This window comes from Contarinia nasturtii, unplaced genomic scaffold (assembly GCF_009176525.2).
Source record: "Contarinia nasturtii isolate CC-2019 unplaced genomic scaffold, AAFC_CNas_1.1 Cnas_scaffold_414, whole genome shotgun sequence".
Taxonomy (NCBI): Eukaryota; Metazoa; Arthropoda; class Insecta; order Diptera; family Cecidomyiidae; genus Contarinia; species Contarinia nasturtii.
The window spans coordinates 2,839,702-2,859,548 of record NW_022197768.1 but is presented as its reverse complement, the minus strand read 5'-3'; the positions used below and the strand labels follow the sequence as shown (position 1 = coordinate 2,859,548).

Genomic DNA, 19,847 nt, shown 5'->3' with positions numbered 1-19,847 from the left:
TTGATGTTCATTTCAAACTTGAATGAAGAATTTTTTGTCGATAACGATAAAAGAAAGTCGTCTCCAAAATTTGATTTCAATGTGTTAAGATCTTTGGGACGATCAAAATAAATCAAACAAACTTGTCTCTTTTTTTAGATTTGGATTATGAAAAATAAATTTTATTTAAATATTGTGTAAATTAAATAAACAAATATAATCTACTAGAATCGATTTGCGTGTGTATTTTAATGAGGTAGCTTACTAAATACGATGCTAGGTGCGTGTTCCTTTGTTGTTGTTGTTTTTTTTTAATTCTAATTGAATACTTAGTCGACTAATGTATCATTAAATTGGTTTCGAATTTACTCTTGCTCGTACAAATTAAGTACAATAAGGTAGGTTGGGCATATCTAATTTATCATTGTGTTTGTGATGTGTGCTCTTCTTCTTTTTCGCCATAAAAAATGTTGCATTTAACTTTGCCGCCAAGCAAATATTAAAAATTGCAAATTAATGTGTTACAATGAGTTCGTTTTCATTCGGCCATCTTATTATCAAAAGCAAAAAAGAATCATCTTATGTTCATATAAAAATTATTTCGGTTTTTATAAATAAGTTAAGAACTGGGTCACTATATCGTTCAGAACAAAAAAAAATTTTTTTTTCCAAATTCCATACTATACACTTTGATTTGTTAATCTCGTTGTTAGCTAAACAAAAATACGTTTTCGTTAATTTATAAATACAAAAAAAGAAAATATTAATAATGCATAAACATAAATGCAAAATCAAGCGATCATCGGGCAGAGACGTCATCTCCTTTTAAAAAAAATAATAATAATGTGAAACTTTTTGTTCTCTCTTTTAAATGAAGATCATTATTTACACTTCTATGAACTAGTCTTAATCGTATTGCTTCTAAATTTGATCAATTTTCTTGATATCATTTGGCATTTCTTAGATTTACATTAGCGAAAATCTAAACCTGCAAATAGGAATTATACACATATTTACACGATTATTTCTCTCGATTTGTCTGCTCAACTCACGATCAAGCTTTGTACATGGTAAATTACATTTTTTTTTCTCTTTTTTTCATTTCTCATCTTGTTATGCGTTCACTCATTTTATGTGATCCAATTTCAAATGAATTAATACTATGGATCTCTAGACACTATTTTTTTCGTTCTTTTCTTTTTTTTCTTTAATTTTTATTTTAAAAAGAAAAAACCAAACAAAGAAATTATGTTCCCTTCTAGTTTCTATCACGAATTTCAAATTTTCGTTGTTAAATTGAATGGATTCATCCCATTTTACTAGCTAACTTGTTGGGTGAGCAAATTCACGAGTTCAGCTTGATCCATGTTATTAAGTGTTTGCATATCGATACCCAGTGCGGCTGCAACGGCTTCAATATCTAGGCCAAACGATGAAAGTAATTCAAGAAAACGAACCTCTTCGCCAGTCAATGGATTCGTTAATGCGGGACATGAATGATTGCATTGTGGCCAACTGCATCGTTCTAACAATCGCAATGAGCAACGCTCCGGTTCGGCAAATTTCTTTTTATGATGTGACACTCGACGATTGTCGTGGTTTTTGTGGTTATTTCGTCGCTTTTTACGTTTGTTCTCATTGTTACGGCGGCGCTCATTGTTATGAGGCGAATTATTATCATGACGGCGACCGTTGTTGTTGTTGTTGTTATTATTATTACTAAAAGAATTACGAGCTGATGATGATAGTCGTAACATATCCGATGAATGTTGATTGGAATTTTGATTTTTGCGCTTCGGTCGATCGATTTGTTGTTTGAGCTTGTCTAGGAAGGCATTTTTTTGTTTGCGACGTAATATACGATTTTGACGACGTTGTTCACGCTCCTCTTTCGTCATATTTTGTCGTCGTCTCTGTCGCTCTTCTTTCGATAGACGATGATGTCGACCGTGCCGTAACATCACCGCTGAATAATTACCATATTCCATACGTGTTTGAATGTTATCGACGTTGAAATCATCAAATGTGATTTCGGTATGTTTTCGACGATTCTTTGGCCGATTTTGATTTGAATCAAAAGCACGTCTTGATTTATTTTGTTGTTTGCCTGTTGCACGTTCCCAACATCGTAATGCTTCGGCCAATGAAATATCATCAATTTTGATATCCATCCAATCTCGTTTCGTAAGCACTGCATGGCCAATACATGAAGGTGCAAATACGGCCGTTACGTTGTCCAACGATGACCGCAATGCACCACCCATTTCATGAATATGATTCCATTGTTGTCGTGTGATCGGTGCTTCGATGCTGTCGGCTTCCATTTGTGCTTCATCAAATAACCATTGAAACACAAAGAGTGGTGCTTTAATTTAAATTAACGACGTCCATGATCAAGGAGAAAAAGAAGAAGAAACAAAAAAAGCGAAGAAAACAATTAGATTTTGATTGTCTGGCGAATACAATTGATTTCGATCAAGTCGGTCAAAAGAATGTTTCATTGCAATTTGATCAACCACAAAGAGGGAGAGAGAGAGAGTGAGAGAAATCAATGCGATTTACTTACAATGTAAAGTTGGATAAAGTCGATGACCGAAATAACATCGCCATGGTTCTGTTGGATGTTTGGCTGTACATGCTTGCGGTAAATCACCACCCCACATTTTATAACCAAGTTTAACAACATCGGCTGCTGCAATTGCTGTTGGTACATATGGATCACGGTCCAAAAACCAGCCCGAATCGCTAACACCACGAACTGTTATTTTAATGCCACGTTCAACACGCAAGAACCGCTTTACTTTATCCAAATTGAGCATTACACCCAAACCACCAGCTGACGAGCCAGCAAGAAGTAATTCACCGCCCTGTGATCGTCCCAAACCCAACGGAATTAAATCGGCAATCACCTGACGCACAATCAACGAACCCATAAATGACCATCCATCACGATCTGGCAATGATTTTGTTCCACTCCATGAATCCGAACTGCAGTATGGCACCAAAACATGGTTTGCATCATGCCAATACGGATTATCGCTTTCGATCGGAGATAAAATGCCACCAACTTCAATTTTCAACCAAAAAAAGAAATAAAAAAAGTTAGAAAAAAATACGACCAAAATATGATGATGTTTATTAAAAATTGCGATTTTGCAATTGTGGACAATGCGACGCATTCACTCACCATCTCTAGTTTCTGGCCACTGTGCCGATGTCATTAAGTGCCTGAGCCGTAACCAACGTGCTCGGCATGATTTTGTGTCGTAACAATGCCAGCCGCCTTCGAAAAAAACCACCCATCGTTTTGACTTCAGTGATTTTCGTAGATAGAATCCAGCCTGTGATCCATCATTACATGTAACGGTTCGATTCGAGAGAAATGCACGTTTTAATGAGCGCGATGGATCGATTACGGTTGTATGGCTCTTTTCAGTGAAAAGACGTTGAATGGAATTGCTCTCAATTGTCAATCTTTCTGGTGGCGTCAGGTCGGTTGATCGGCAATCGGTGTGCACGATCGCTGTTAGCATTACCACTGCTGATAAGAAATTCTATTGGAAAAAAAGAGACAAAAATGGAAGGAGAAAAAAAATGAAATGAAATGAATTGAATTTAAAGCAAAAAAAAAAAAAAATAGAAAACATATTCGAATGAAAATTAGATCTAAAGAAATATGCCTATAATTAAAGCGTAAGATTGTGTGGACGAGAAACGCAAAGAAAAGTAAATGCCGTTTCTATTTGAATATATGTATGCTTTTTTATTGCTTGTTTACTTCAATCATGCAGGTTTTTTTTCGTTTCATTTGAAACATAAACACAAACACGAGCGCTCTCTCATACAAAAGCACACTCGACGGAAAACTAGAAACACAAACATTTTCGAAGAAATACAAGCACACTGTCGTCGCCGAGATTCATAAAATTACATTTGGCTTTGTTGCAACACATTAATTATCAATTGAATGCAATTGAAATTAGATCATTTCAAATTAGTTTTATTACTTTCTTTGCATATTTCATTTGATTTTGGTTTTAGCGTTGGATGGATGCTCAGTTGGTTTTTTTCCCCATCTTCTCTATTTCGATCATTATTACAATGATTTCTGTGCATTTAATTAGGCATCAAGAAAAGAGCGATGCATGTGGCGGCATCAGTTCAGAAAAATTAACTGAAAATTAGTGTAGCTTAAGAGCGAAGTATGTGCGATTATTGCTACTATGTTTATATCCTAATTATGAAATTCTTGCTCGCTTCATCCCATGGTCGGTTAATTGCTGTAAAAGTTTATAGCGTTGGTAAAACGAAAGCGTGCGAATTGTCAAGAAAATTGCAATAGTTACGAAGGAAGACACGAATAATATATTTACTTGCATTACATCAATATGAAGAGTAACAAATCAACGATGATAAATCTCACTGAATTTCAGAGCAAAAGACTATACCACGTATGAACAAATGTATACAAAGAAAAAGATAAAGAAGAAGCAGCAGCAGCAGCAAAAAAAACAATAACAGCAATAATGACTCAATGGAAGACATCATGTGGCGAATTAAAAGTGGTGAAAAAGAAGATCCATTATCATATCTATGGCCGATCCGCCGATCTCTAGGTGGCATATTAACATTCAAAGTGATCACTTGATTTGTGGAATTGAAGGGCGGAATTGAAGGGCGGAAAACCAATGCATTTGAATTTGAAAGGTGAATTTACACCCCAACCAAAGAGTTTTGTGTGTATTCGGTTCCAAAAACAAATACACACCATTTGCATCAAAACACATTTCGAAGCTCCCGTATCTTGAGATGTACGTCTCCTTTGTATCCATGGTGCATAATAATGATAATGATAATGATAATAATATACATACAATTCAGAACGTAAACACCGTGTTTTTGGCGGGCTCTTTGATCATATTTGTTTATGTATTTGTGCTGAGGAACTTACATGCCTACCGATCAACATCAAAGAGAAAATGCCGCAATTAACGTGTAAAAATTGTACGGCAATATATTCTATGCTGTGTCATGTATGTGTATGGGCTTTGCAGCTCTCATGCTATTCGGCATAATACAAATGAAGAGAGAGAGAGAGAGAGAGAGAGAGAGAGAGAAAGAGAGAGAGAGATACGTACACGATGATATTCGAACAACAGACCGAATGAGTATATTCCGCATACACATACGATGCCGCGTGTACGGTGTAAATGCGGGATCGTGTGTAGTACACAGCATAGAGAATGAAGATAGAGCGGGAAAGAGAGCGACATACACATCATAAGCATATTGTGTGTATATTGCCATTGCTCCTTTAAATGATACACGTTCATCGTCCCATACACATTAGTTGGCGAGAATGCCATAATACAATCGCAACGAAACAGAGAGAAAGAGAACATTCAGCATTTTACCTAAAAAGAGATTTTCGTGTTGTTTTCGTTTTGTTTTGTTTTTGCTGCTTCGTTACTGCGATGCTCTTGATGTTGCTTCTCTCTTTTTAAGTTTCTTTTTTTTCTCGACTCTGTACTCCTCTCGATCCTTTTCGAATTTTCAGACTTGAATATTCAAACAAAGTGTACCGAATTCAACTTTTATATCGTTATCTCACTTTAACTTTCACTTTTCCCTCCGTGAGTTTTATTTATTTCTTCCACCTTTTCTCCGGTGTGTAAGCTGTTGGCTAATGTAGTTTTCTTTTGTTTTTTTTTTTTGCATTACTTACAGCCTAATCTTTTTTGTATGGCCGTCGACTAGACCTCATTTTGTCAGCCATGGGAAGAGAGACAAAGAGAGATCCATAGTCATTATATAAAATATCCACACACAAAAACATACATTGCACTTTTTCTATGCAAAACATTATAAACCGTATCCGTAATTTGAAGCAAATCTCATATAAATTGAATGATGCAAAAGGATAAAATTGAAATACTTTGCATCTCTATGATAAGAATAATATACTTGCAATAGAAGAATTTCATTAAAAACATGATTACGATTCATGTGAGTTTATGGATTGTTGCCAATACAGTTTTTTTTCAGTCGCAAATGTTAAACATTTATTCGACTAACATAAGTGTGTTAATTTTGCAACTTTTTAAAACATTGTCATTCATTGATGCATTTGCATGTTAGATTATGTGAACTTCAAGTAGTTACTTTTCTGTAAACGTCGTTGCCGTCATTTGTTGCGTGCGGTGTAAAATACAGCTGTGAAAAACCACATCAATGTGCAACATTTTAAGAACCGGAACATGAAAAATGCATTCAATCATTGGCCGCCGTGTGAATAAATACACACAAAATCCGATTTGACTTGCGATAAGCGCGTTTTGGTTCGTGAAGTGTGCCAAAAGTAAAAAATAATAATAATAAATCACACATAATGATTAAGATCATTAGTCATATTTTTGATAAATTATAAATTTTTCAATTTGTTGAAAATAAAATCGAAAGGATTTCCACATGACTCACATAGATGTGTATACATCGTTTCTACCATAGACTTTTTTTTTTAATCTAATATAGTCTCGAATGCTTCACATCCCCAACGATTGAGTTCACCAACTGTATTAGGAGTAGTCACTCCAACATATCAGATGGAACAAAGCATGCGAGTTAAAACCCGCAACAACAACAACAACAAAAAATACCGTACATGCGTATATTGCAATATCTGCAATGAATAGCGTATAAGTTTTTAATGAGAATTGCGATCGGCACTATGTCGCTTGTTATTACAATATCACAAACTAATTTTTTGTTCGTTGCTGTTACACTTGCTGTAATGTCTAACGTCATCGGCGACAAATAGACTTCAGCACAGCAGCAAGGCTCCATGCCATAAACAGACCGATAAATTGTAATTTAGCGCCATATACGGAAGTTCATAAATTATAAATTAATTGTATGACTTTTTCTCCATTCTGCGAAGTGAAACGTTGTTGATTGTCGTTCAACTTTCTACGTTGCACTTGTTATTGTTATTTCTAAAACTAAAAACATTGTGGAAAAGGACGAACAAAACTGCAATATTATGAGAAGAATGTCGTAAATTGAATGCATTTTTCAAATAAAATTGTAATGTTACATATGGACATTTTATGATTGCACGGTTTTACAGAAACAGAGATAGATAGAGAGAGTTCATCAAAACATATCAAAACTTGTGTCCATGCAATTCGGATTTCGTCATTTGAATTCTGTACATTTCGTGCAAATGTTGTTTTTAATGTATTTCGAGTAAAATTTAAAATTAAAAGCAAAAACAGAAACACTTTTAAACCATCAACATACGCATTTACACATGCAATCAACATCTGAAGTCGCGCGCGCACGATTGTTGGTGTTTCTTTAGCAGTGTTATTATTATTATGATTGAAGCAATTTTGAGCGTATGTTTGTGCAGAAGCCCCGTGTTCTTTTATAATTACAACCAATGATCATTTAAATGTATGGGCTTTGGATTGCCGACATCCAACCGACAGAACGTTCGATTACCCAACATAAATTGAAGGGGAAAACGCACGTACGGGAAAAAATGAGATGGTGCGAGAAAAAGAGACAGTGAGAGAGACAGAGAGAAAACAGAAAACAAATAAGAATGCAAAAACAGTAACAGCATGCAAAACATCAATCGCAATGTAATACGAAGATGAATATTTTATTGTTTTTTTTTTTCTTTGAGGCGAAGTTTTCATTCTATCATTTTGTATTTTGATGATTCGGTATTGATTGCTGAGATTATGTCTTTGATTGTTATCGGTTTAAAAGTTGAAATGTGAAGGACACATCAGTGATCGATGTTGCCGAACCGCAACACGATTCACTAGGATTTGGTCAAATCGGACGTCCTGAGGCAGACGTACGTATATGCACGCGCGCTCGATAGATGCGATTCGTCATGTGTTTGTTTCCCTTCTTTCACTTGCTAATAGGTGAATATTTTGTTTCACTCTCTGTACCTCATGCCGGTTATGTCTGTGTGATTTACGGTCGCGAATCCAATCAAAGATATAGGCCGACATATAAATAAATGAAAAAGAGAATATGAAGACAGCAACAATGAATAAAAATACACGGCGGCACGAACAATAAAAACAAACCAACGAACCAGCCACGCAGTCAACCATTCAAGCTGCATACTGACTGCTGCATCTATACAGCATATACGTACCGCGAAATGCAGTTGTACCAGCGGAACAAAGTAATGTACCACTAAAACTCAATGCACGCATCGTCGTTATTCGAACACTTATGAGAGTGCATATTTTTTGGTGTAATTTTTAAGTGATTTGCGTAGTATTTTGTGTTGTCGGCAAAAAATTGTGGTTGATTTACAGTTTACAATTCACCAAGACAAAAACAAGAGGCCGACGAGAGGATTCCTTTTTCTTTGCTCTTTTTTTTTCGTTGCTCTCGTTGTATTTTAAAAAAATGAAATGAATTAAGTGGAAAGGCAGAGTACACGCGGATACGATCAAGCAAAGCTTGTACGGAATTGACCACAATGTAAAACAGGTGCTGATTTATGATAAAAAGAAGCTTGATCATCATCTTCCTTATTGAATGAATGCATGGAAGGCAAATGGAATGACAGCTTCCCCGAAATGCCGAAAGCCATCAAAATATCGAAAAGGATCGCAATCAAATATGTGTGTGTTTGTGCGCGCGCGAACTCTCGGCTTACTATTCGTCCATGTTGTTGTTGGTTTTTTTTCTTCTGTTTTTGTTTTTCGGCCACAAATCTTAATTGCTGCTCAAATTTTCACACATTTCATACGCAAAAGCTTTCATTATTGTTGCATCAACGAAAGAAAACAAGAAAATACCAAGAAAAAAGCGAATTGTATCTTTGTAATCGAAAAGAATCACCGAACTTCAATACGAAAACAGAGATGCCAAATCAACAACAAATTCGAATCAGTGCACAAAAGTCATTAAAAATTACGAAAAACAACAATAAAAACAACAAAATAAAATATAATAATAATCGGACAATATTTTGTATGTGCTAACTGAAAAAATGTTCACGCTGTAGTCGATTAGTCGATTTGATTTCATACGAATAACGGCTTTTAGATAATTACATTTACACAAAATACAGAGGGAGAGAAGAGAGAGCGTGCGCGCAAGTGAGAGACAGAGAGAAAAGATCACAAGTGAAACAAAAATACCCGAGATCAAAAGCAAAAACATATAAATTACATTCACCGCTATCAGAGAGTTTATCTGGTGTGCTGTGCGGTAGAATTAAGGAAGTCTATAAATCTGATCTACGGCCGTACTTGTCTTAAATCAACGTTTGATCTTTCGTTTGAATGAAATCAAAGTGAAATTTTCATTGCCCAATGCGTGTGAAACATTTTAATCGTAATCAAAGCATTCGTGACAAGATCTTTGTTCGCCTCTAGGACTGCGGCTCCTTGGATTATACGAAATTGATCAGTGATCGATCGGTTGGAGACTTTGTTTACATTTTATTTAGATGTTTTTCCTGTGTTTTCCGGCTGTTGTGACTATAGTCACCTTTTTTTTACATTTAGATTGCCAGAACAGGTGTATTGTTTTATATTTCTTACAATTTATGTATCAATTATTTCCAAAACAAATATCTTTTTCGAATTCCGAATGTTTGTATGATTCACTCGTCAAATGCAATTCTTACACAAACTCATCCAACAATATTTATTCGAATATTTCGATTACATTGAAACTTGTGCCAGTTGCTAATTTGTTCCGTAGCCAATCGGCAAATAAAATATGTTTGAAACAAATTTGTCAGGCAGACAAATATAAACGATGAAATCGAATCGTAAACAAACTAAACGATAAAAGAAAAATTTGCATGCTCAACAATTGGATGTCAACTTACCATAGTAGCTGCGATATGATTTGAAGATTGTCCAAAGAACCGTTTTTTGTCCGGATGAATTTTGCCCATTGTTTTTGTCGTGTTGGTCAGTCAATTGAATTTGTGTTCGTTACGGCCAAAATGTAACGTACAGCTCTCTTTGTTTTAAATTGAATTAATGGCTATAATTGCATTTGTTTTGTACCCGTTTTTTTCACTTGGTAATTTGTTATAAATCCTCCTTTCTTTTTGCTCAAGAAATCACTTTTAAAGCATTTTTTTTTCTTCAGAAAGTTGACTTTTCCGTTTTGTTTTACTATATCAAAAGAAAACAATGTATTTCGATGGTTGTTTTCTTTTCCTCTGTTTGATTATACTTGATAGCCACAATGTTGGAAGAAGACAAATGAAATTTTCTTGATGCACTTCACATGCCATGTGCTTTCCAAAAAAAATTCACCTTTATTTGTTTCAATATTTTTCATTTAATCAATGCGAGAATCGCATAAGAAAATTCAAATTATTCAATTCGTCGAAAAATTCATTTAAAGACATTGATGGGAAATCGCTCGAAAAGGCACATTTTAATATTGAATTTAAAAAAAAAAAAAAATAATAATAAATTCAGTCTGTTTCAATTTTAAATTTCACCCAATTTTTGTTTCGATATTTCAAATGTTTTATTTTTTTAGTTTTTGCTTTCTTCAAACGATTTTTTTTCCTGATTCGAAAATTAAACAAAGTTATCGCTGCGCGCTCTCGGTTGTGCTAAGCACACATCTCTTCAGGTGATCCGCTCGATACAAACTGATTTCATTTGCTTACTATGCCGGAAAGTTGTACCTTTACAAATTTGTTGGTATTTCACGGAGACGTATGCACACACCACACGACGGAATCGTAATGTGTGTGTTGAGTGTGCCAAGAGTAAGATGAGTAAAAAAAAGCGCACGATGTTCAAATCAAAGCCAAAGACACTGTGATTGTGCCTTAGCACGGCATTTTTCCTTTACATTCCAATACAGTGTTGTGTGCACATGAAAACAAAACCACCACACACTGGCGAGTAGTCGTCTCCTGGACTGGATTCACATGCGTACACCTTAAACGCATGCACGGATATGTATAAAACAGTTGAAAGTGTGCATGTAGTTGTGCTTAGGCATGATCTACATGTGTAGTTGGAATATCTAGAGAGAAAGAGAGCGAGACCTTACTTTATGTGACTGTGTGAGTTTGTGTACAGCGTGCTGCCGCTGTTGCTTTTGCTATGCTCTCGGACGTTTGAATACTTTTTTTTGATGAATGTAAAAAAGTGGCATGTGATTTAAGCTCGTGCATGGCCCGTTCAGTATTGAAAGTTCCGAATAACAACAACAAGAAAACACTAAACACACTGGTTGTAATATCACTATACGCGTGCAAGCATCCATCTGAATACTGAATGTACGCGCCGCGTACACATACACAGTTCTTCACTGACAAACGACAACAGCAAAACATTGTAATCACTTCGATATATTGTGTGCGAGTGTTTATTCGTGAGTTTGTTGCCCATTTGTTGTTGATTTTTTTCGCCCATTTTCTGTTTTCTCTTGCCGAATGAACAAATCATCATGCAGAAATTGTGCATGATTTTTTTTGTTATTCTCATCGCTGCAGCACGCACGTTGAGTGGCAACACCAATTGCGCGCGATAGCTAGTAATAACTGCAATAACTGACTTGTTAGCTTAAGGGCGAAATCGATCGTTCATTCGATCATTAAAGAACTGGAAAAAGCGCGAAATTACGATAACGTGCATCAATTCATCCCTCTATGTAGATGCACAATCTTTTGTGCCGATTTCAATTTTTTTCTCTTAATTTTTCTCTCTTCTTCATTTCCATTCACACAGCAATGCATCAGTGCTTTACTCGTTAGGCCAGACCGTGATCGTGGCCATGCTCACTGTGTCCAGCTTGAGTTTGCAATACACAAATCCGCGATTGTGATTAGAAGCGTTCACATTGCGATGTCATTAATTCGTTGAAATGCATTGTATGCATGTGCCCGCGTGTCTCTCTCGCATAATACATACTGGTGCCCGTACAGCCGTTTTGCTTCAAAGTTCAAATATTTTTCACTGAATCGATAGAGGTAACATACTTTTTACTTGATGTTAGAATAATACGCGTTCATACAAAGAAAAATCTCCAATTTGTGCGATACAAAATGCGGTCAAATATACTTCATATTTTCTTAATACATGCTTAATAATCATTGATTTGGAACATTTTTTTATGAAATCCTATAAAATTAACGGTTTAAATTTTTTTATATTCATTTTAGGTTAAACTTTTCATGGCAAATAAAATGACCAAAGTACGATAGAATTTAATATGAATTTTTGTGTACACCTAAGTTTCGGCACGGAAAGTGGAACATTAACATAAAAATTAGGTGTTGATGAAGAGAAATCATGTTCAAGTGATTAAACTGCAAAACAAACGGAAATTATCCTGATAGCTGATGACGTTAGTGACATTGATAATCACGATGAGCAGTATATTTGGTGCCAAAATACATGCACAATCATCTGAAAACATATAGTATTTGAATTAAATAATTTAGAATGTATAAATCGAAAGTCCATGAGTTCAATCTGAAATATTACCAGTTAGCGATTGTTTTTCTTAATAAAATGATAATTTAGTTTAACAGAAAATATGATTTAAAAATGCAAATTAAACCAAAAAAAACCTAAACAATAAAATCTTCATGGTTTTATGGATTTGAACAAAAACTACATAGTAAAAAGAATAATCTTTTCTTCGCTCGTTCAACATAAAAAAAATTATCAAAATTAAAGTTTCTTTTCTAAATACAATACATAAACGCGAAGTTTTTATTTTCTAAACAAAAGCATGTTGGTTCTATATTTTTTTCCATTTAAGTGGAAATAAATGTTTTTTTTTGCCATTAGATACTCACGTTATAATCGTAAAGAACAATTTGAGCGACAAAAGCCGTTTAAATAGAAAGAAGAAAGAGATGCCGCCAAAGGACCAGAATTATTCTTCTTATCATTCTCCCGCGCACACAAAAGGCGAAATAAAATAAAATGGATTTTAGGCTTTGTTTCCATCGCAAACAAAAAAAGGATATTCGGCAGTTTTGTGGCATTTCTCAGAGGTATTGAAATTGTAACACATTTTTTGTATGTGTGTGTGCTTTTTTTGTTCTCTGTTTAGATAGGATCTTAAATGAGCGAATGGTTTACCACGAGCGTGGTCGATTTATTTATTTATTCGTATGTGTGTGTGTGTGTGTGTGTGTGTTTTTTTTTGTTAAAAACAATATGTTTGTTGACTGAAGACAATTGCACATTAAGCAATGAGTGTCAAATGACATGCGTTTGTTGTCTTTTGTGTTGTCGGAATTGGATTTAAATCATTTCAATGTATGTTTGTAAGCCCATTAATAGAAAGTCATTCTCTATCTGTTACTTTTAGTACATCGGTATCTTGAAAATAGTCGATCCTTTCACAGCGGTGTGTATGGTAATCGAAAATAGGGCACTCAAATGTGGCTCTCTTTACCAGTCGCCATCAATCTTTCAAAAAGATAACACACACACACACACAAAATATGAGAATGGGCAGAGTTGAGAGAAAAACAAAATGAAATGCTCATGCATACGCAGAATCCCAAGTTGGTTTACTCAATCTACTGTCTGTGGCATACAGTCACGGATGATATAAATAAATAATTTGTTCAGCGCGGCAAATATCTTTGTAATTTTTTGATAGCGGAGCATTTTTGTTCTCTCTTCCTTCACCGTTCCCGTCTCACGTGTACATTGCATTCACTTCATTTGTACTTTATAATGAAGATCCATTGAAATTACAACTGAATTGATTTTTTTACATTGTTTGTCGATTGTGTAAAATTGTATGTATTGATATTCACATTCAAAAAGAAAAAAAATTCATACATGTTTTCTAATTTCTGTGTCGTTTTTTTGTATTTCTTGGGATGCTGCCGCTCTCTGTCTCAATCGCTTTGAAAGATATGCTAAGCATGCTAGTACATAGAAAGTAAAGTAATCACTCACTCACAAAAACACGCACACCGCAGAGAAAGAGAAAGAGAGAGAAGGAGGTGGTGGTGGAGGAGGAATAGAAAAAAGAGCGAAATAGAAAACGAATCAAACTAATTTCAAAGCAAAAATACCGTGTATTTGGAACTATTACCTTCAACTGCTGCTATTAAAAGTCTTCATTGTTACAAATCTAAATTCAAATCATTTGGTACATAAAAGCGTTCATTCAGTGCTCGAAATACATGCGATGTATATTCACATACATTCTCTCGCTCTCGCCAAACATCAACACCGATCCAAAATACTACAATAACAGACGAGGCACCAGCACCAGTAACATCAACAGCAGCAGTCACAGCAGTCGAAGCAACAGCACACACAACGAAAGAGAGCAATGCTATGTTGTACCAGCTGTTATGAGTTTTGCGGCTTCTTTTTATCCTTGCCACTCTATTGTTTCCCGTATCGAAAGACCACTATTATGTAAACAACAAATTCTTTTGAACTTTGCCGCTCTCAAAGGTACCGCATATTAAGTGTTTTACGTTAATAAATTGTATCACCGTCCCATTTTCGCGACATGATCTATTTTTCCTCTTTTTCCTTTTTTTTCTTTTTTTTTCTGCTTTTGCTTGTCTTTGGATTGATTTTCTTCGTTTTTTTTTAATTCCATTTTGTGTATTGGGTTTTCTTGCTGCTGAACTGCAGTAGCTTTTTTTTCGTTTGTCGCAGTATTCAATAATAACAATAATAGCGGTCTTTTGTGGTTGATCTTAGCAACGGTGTCGCTGAACAACAAATACACATACAAACACTTTGCGAGCTTTTAGGCTTATCGTTACTTTGTTTTCCATTTGATTTTATTATTGTTGCAAATTTTTCTGCTGCTGTAGCTGCTGCCGCTGTTGTTGATGATGATGACGATGATGATGCTGTTATAGTTGTTGTTTTGCTGTTGTTATTGTTATTCCTCTTCATATTGGTTCTGTATCGTTTAAACCGTCGTCGAGGGTATCGTTGCATTAATAGCATCAGGTATTCAAAGAAGTCAAATGTATGTTTTTAGCTCAAATCTTTTGGTTTAATGTATACGTTTGCATTGATTCTCATTCTTCAGGTGACAAGTGTGTTTATCATTAATCATATTTTGCTTGGATTTTCACATGATTGGCCTCTGTGTGTGTGTGTGTGTGTGTGTGTGTACGGTTCGTTTATTTAAATCTTTTGTCCTTCAAAAATTTCAACGAACGAACGAATAAGAGTGTATAAAAGAGGTAATAATTGAAAGTTCTTCGCATTTTTTTCTGACGTGATCGTTGTTCTGCCGCGGGTTTGAATGTCATTACCAATATCTTTGTCGAGTTCAATGAATGTCATCGAAATGATCGTATCAATACTTTCGTCCGTAAATTTTACAGTCGTTTAATGAATCCGTTACGGCTGTTTGTCACTATTTTTCCTTCGATTACCCACAAAAAAAAACAGTCCGAAAAAAAGATGCTATAAATAGCGCATTTGGGCATAAAACAAACCATCAACAACTGGTAGATTTTGAGACGAAGACGCAAATACAAGTGCCTTGCCGCAATAAAAAAGCAACTACAGAAATGATGACGACGTTGTTGAACATATGAAATGAGGGAAAAAACGCAACTCAAAGAAATATATTCGAATGAAAAAGAACGAAATAAAAAAAAATCAGAATCTTTGAAAATCATATAAAATATACCAATCAGAAAGCGGAGGAGAAAATGAACGCGGGCATTGAAATAGATAGAAGGAGCCGGCATTCACCAAACGAGCAGCATATAAAATCCATGTCAAAAGCAATTTACTCGCTTATATTTCTACTACTGTAATACGCAGCGCGGCAAACATCTTAGTCAAAGAACGAAGCGACGACGACGAGGAATCACAAAAAACCAAAAGGCATCATGAAAGAGAGCAGAAGAAATGAGGAGAAGAGAAAAACGACTTCAAACGACCAGAAGAAAACACACTTGGCGCGTACTAGTGTGCTTGTGCTCTTACATCCATATGTGTATATATATGTGTGTGTGTGTGTGTTTGTGGATCGCTTTGCATGCGGAGAACAACACTGAATTAGACAGAGAGCACACGGGCTCAAGTGAAAGATGCAAGTTGTAAACGAAAAAGTAAGGCGAACTTAATGATGAAAACAACATTACACAGAATAAAAGTGTGCGCAACGAAAACAATAAGAAAAACAGAAACGAACCGAACGATCGATGTTGATGTCGGCTCAAATCGTAATTACTACACGTAATATGTTTACAGCTCAAATTATTGTACACTTAACTCACTTTGATTTTGTTCGAGCATCAAAATGTATATATGTATGAGCTCATTGTTCAATTCCGGCAAAATATTGAATTGACCTGTTTGGCATGCACCGTTTTCATTTATTTGTGGATTTCAATGTTTGAGCTGGAATACATCGCATTTTTAAAACATTAGTTTTTTGTTTGCCTCTAAGACGCATTCATTTATTTTTCGGCATTGATTCTTTGCAATAGTGAAATTTCATTCACTTTTCAAATGTTCATCACTTCTGGCGACGATCGTTCCATTACATCATTTCTTCGAATAATCTTATTTAATCGAATTGGATATATTCTTCGAAAGCTGTTGCTTGTTTTGTTGTGTCTTATCGCAATTTCAATTCTTCTTTTATTTATAGAGTTTTTTTTTATGTTTTGTATCCGGTGTACTTCGTCAATTCGATGAATTGCTTATCAATTTATTGCGACGTGATGGCTTCATATGATCAGCGACGTCTAGTCGTAGATCGAAAAATTTGATTTGAATTCATCTTTTTTTCATTGGTTTCATATCAGTTGGGCGGCATGTCACTTGTTCCTAAACTGGGCGGACTTGAGACATTTCGTTTGAAAAAGGCAATTGAATGAGACATTTTTTGTTCCTTCGTCTTTTTTGTTGATTTTCACTAGAAATTAGAGGAGGTAAATGACAAGTAAATAGCGTAAAAGTGCAATCGAGTTGATGCAATTTAGAATTGTATGGCCACCCAAAACTTGAAAAGAATAGGCAATTTTTGTTACGGTCAACGGTAACCGTTCCACAAATGAAAGGGCGCATTATTTTCAAATGTGCCGCGCAATGTAATCGGTGTAAAAAAAAATCGACAGAGAGTGAGAAAGAGACGGAGAGCAATAAAAAACACACACACACAGAATTGTAAGAAGAAGAAAAAAAGAGCGTAAGAACAAAAAGTAACGCATGCATATAATATATTATTGTCCGGCTTTTGTTCAGTTATCTTTTCACTTCTCATTTCATTTTATGCATTTTGCTCAACGCTTCTGTCATGCGTATCACGCTTTGTGCGTTTCGTTCAAATCTTTTGTCGATATTTTCAACACCGTTCAAAACTACATAAGTTCCCTGTTGTTTTGACAGCATTTAATCTCTTTTGCTTTTGTTCGCATTGTGTGACCCCACATATGGGTGCATATCGTAAAGAATAAAGAGATGAAGAACGATTGAACTGGTGTATTTATCTAAAGGAGAGAAAATTTCGTAGGTTTTTACGAGAGATTCTGACTGGTACAGGTCATGCATGCGAACAGTTTGTGAACATGGAAAGGTCTCATGTCGCACTCATGCGTAATGTCCTCTCATCGTACATTGCATTTCCCAACAATAACAATAATAACAGCAACAGCAGCAGCAGTGGCGGCACTAGTACACACAAAAAAACACATTATGGAAAAGAAGAGACTGAGAGAGAAAGAGAGAGAAATACAAAAACAACAAAGTATGTGACACCTGTAGCAATAAGGTTTGATTGTTGCTGCACCGAATCTCTTTTCTATTTTGCCGTCATCGCTTTGAACCGGCTCAAACTAAGCCAACAATGCACAAAATTTATTGTTTGTTAATTTTCTTTGAGTTTTTTTTTGTTGCTGTTCTTGACTCTCTCTCTCCCGCTCTCTCGATCTCGTTCTGCCTTTCAGATTACTTTGCCATTTATAGTCGGATCACAAAGAATGAAATCCCTACCATTTTCAAGGATGATAATTTGTCGAATTCGACAGAACCAATTTGCAGTGGAAAATTAATTTTAGCGTAAAGATCTCTCTGCATTTCGTTTTGAGATATTCGATATATTGTGCACAACAATGGGACGCATCAAATGGCATTCAAAGAATTTTAAGAACTTCATAATGTTCCGAAAATGTAACGAAAGAAGGGTATCGAACGAAGCATCAACTTTGTCTATCGATAGTGCTGCAGGCAAAGTATTGACTTCAAATTGAATCAGATGCTTAATTGTCCCGACCATTGCCCGAAAGGATGCAAAACGCCGTTATCATTGGCATTGCACCATGGTGGCTCTACTCTAGAAAGCACCCAGTACACACTCCGATTACAATTAATTGCGATGAATAATTGAAAAGAGAAAGAAGATCATTTTACGAGCGAGCAACAACAATAAAAAAAAATTGTATAGCGACGTAATTCTTGTTAAACTGCGGAAATGATCAAAGGCGAAGCGCACCAGCAATGATGCAATGAGGATGATGAGTGGGTGCTATCAGGAACAATCAATCGCGAACGAAGAGAATGCAGGCCAATTGAAAGCGAAATTGAAAAATGTTTCGGTGTTTATTGTTTGATGCTGCGTGTGTCACCTCACAAAGATCGATCATTTCGATAAATTAAGCAGTCGTTTGATTTATGATCGAAAATAAAAAAGAAATTAACGTTTTAATGTTATTGTTGTTGTTACTGTTTATATTCTTTCATTCGTTTTGGATGAATCGGTGGTTGTTATTGTTTTCTTTTCTCTTGTTTGCTTTACGAGAACACACAAATGAATTCGAACCAAAAGGGACGGTTTGCCACGAACTAAATTAGTTGATTTCTCAACAAACGGTCATCGTGCGCTTTGAATCACACACATGCATATGTGTACACTGTACACATATATATATATATATATATATATATATATATATATATATCAATTCATTGAAAAATTCTTCGAATGTTTCATATGATTGTTTTGTTGTTTTTTCTCTCGAATTCGAACACATCCGCCTTTTATTATCGCTCATAGTCACAATTCGGTAAGATATTTTGTAGCAACACTTCATCAATGTATTTGACGAGCGGAAAAAAGACAAGAAAAATGAAAAGCATACATATGTTATTGTGATATGCAATCGTGAAACAACGTTCATTTTTCCGGAATCGAGAGACAGTCAAAAGATAAAAAAGAAAACAACAACAAAAAATGAGAAAGACGCGAAAGGGAAAGATATAGAAAACGCGCGCGCCGAATCTGTGAGACGACGATGATGATGGCGATGACGACGACAAACGAGCCAATGTATGAAAATTGTGGTTTTAAATATTTATACATTTAAACAACAAATTGATTGTATCATCTTAATTGTGCGGTCTGTTGGTGATTTCATTACTTGTATCATTTTGCTGTTTGAGAATAAGAGCGTTTAATGATCAAAATAAAATAAACAAAAAAATAGCATGAGGCAATGCGCGCGCGCGGGCGCACGCATGCACAACAGCCACGAGAAACAATTTTGAGAATTATATTACCTGTGTGTATTCATACACATTACCGATCGCGCATTTGTTTGAAGGCGGCATCGAAGATGATCACGTTGATAAATAAATACACTCGCTTGTTGTTGTTGTTGTTGTTGTTGCTGCTTTTTTCTTTCTTTTTCTGGCACTCGTGTGCACATGAAAAGTCGTGTGTTTAGGTCTGTGCGGTGAGGCATCATTGAATCGAAACAACGATTCTGGGAAATAGATTAATTTATTCAAAATTGAATGCAGAAGTATTTAGATTGAAATCGAAAAACCAAAATATACTGAGAATCTGCTGAACATTTTAAGGATCCTCTAACTGCCCGT

The 19,847-nt window shown here is 35.4% G+C and overlaps 1 protein-coding gene across 1 annotated transcript; it reads right to left on the bottom strand.

The window, feature by feature from the left end:
* Positions 1-139: 139 nt before the first annotated feature.
* On the bottom strand, positions 140-10,439 carry LOC116338570 (palmitoleoyl-protein carboxylesterase NOTUM). The gene is made up of 4 exons (XM_031763923.1): positions 9,857-10,439; positions 3,167-3,533; positions 2,546-3,046; positions 140-2,344 (listed from the first exon to the last, which is right to left on the bottom strand). Exons 1-4 carry the CDS (start codon positions 9,923-9,925, stop codon positions 1,299-1,301), a joined length of 1,983 nt encoding a protein of 660 aa, XP_031619783.1. The 5' UTR covers positions 9,926-10,439; the 3' UTR covers positions 140-1,298.
* Positions 10,440-19,847: the final 9,408 nt, after the last annotated feature.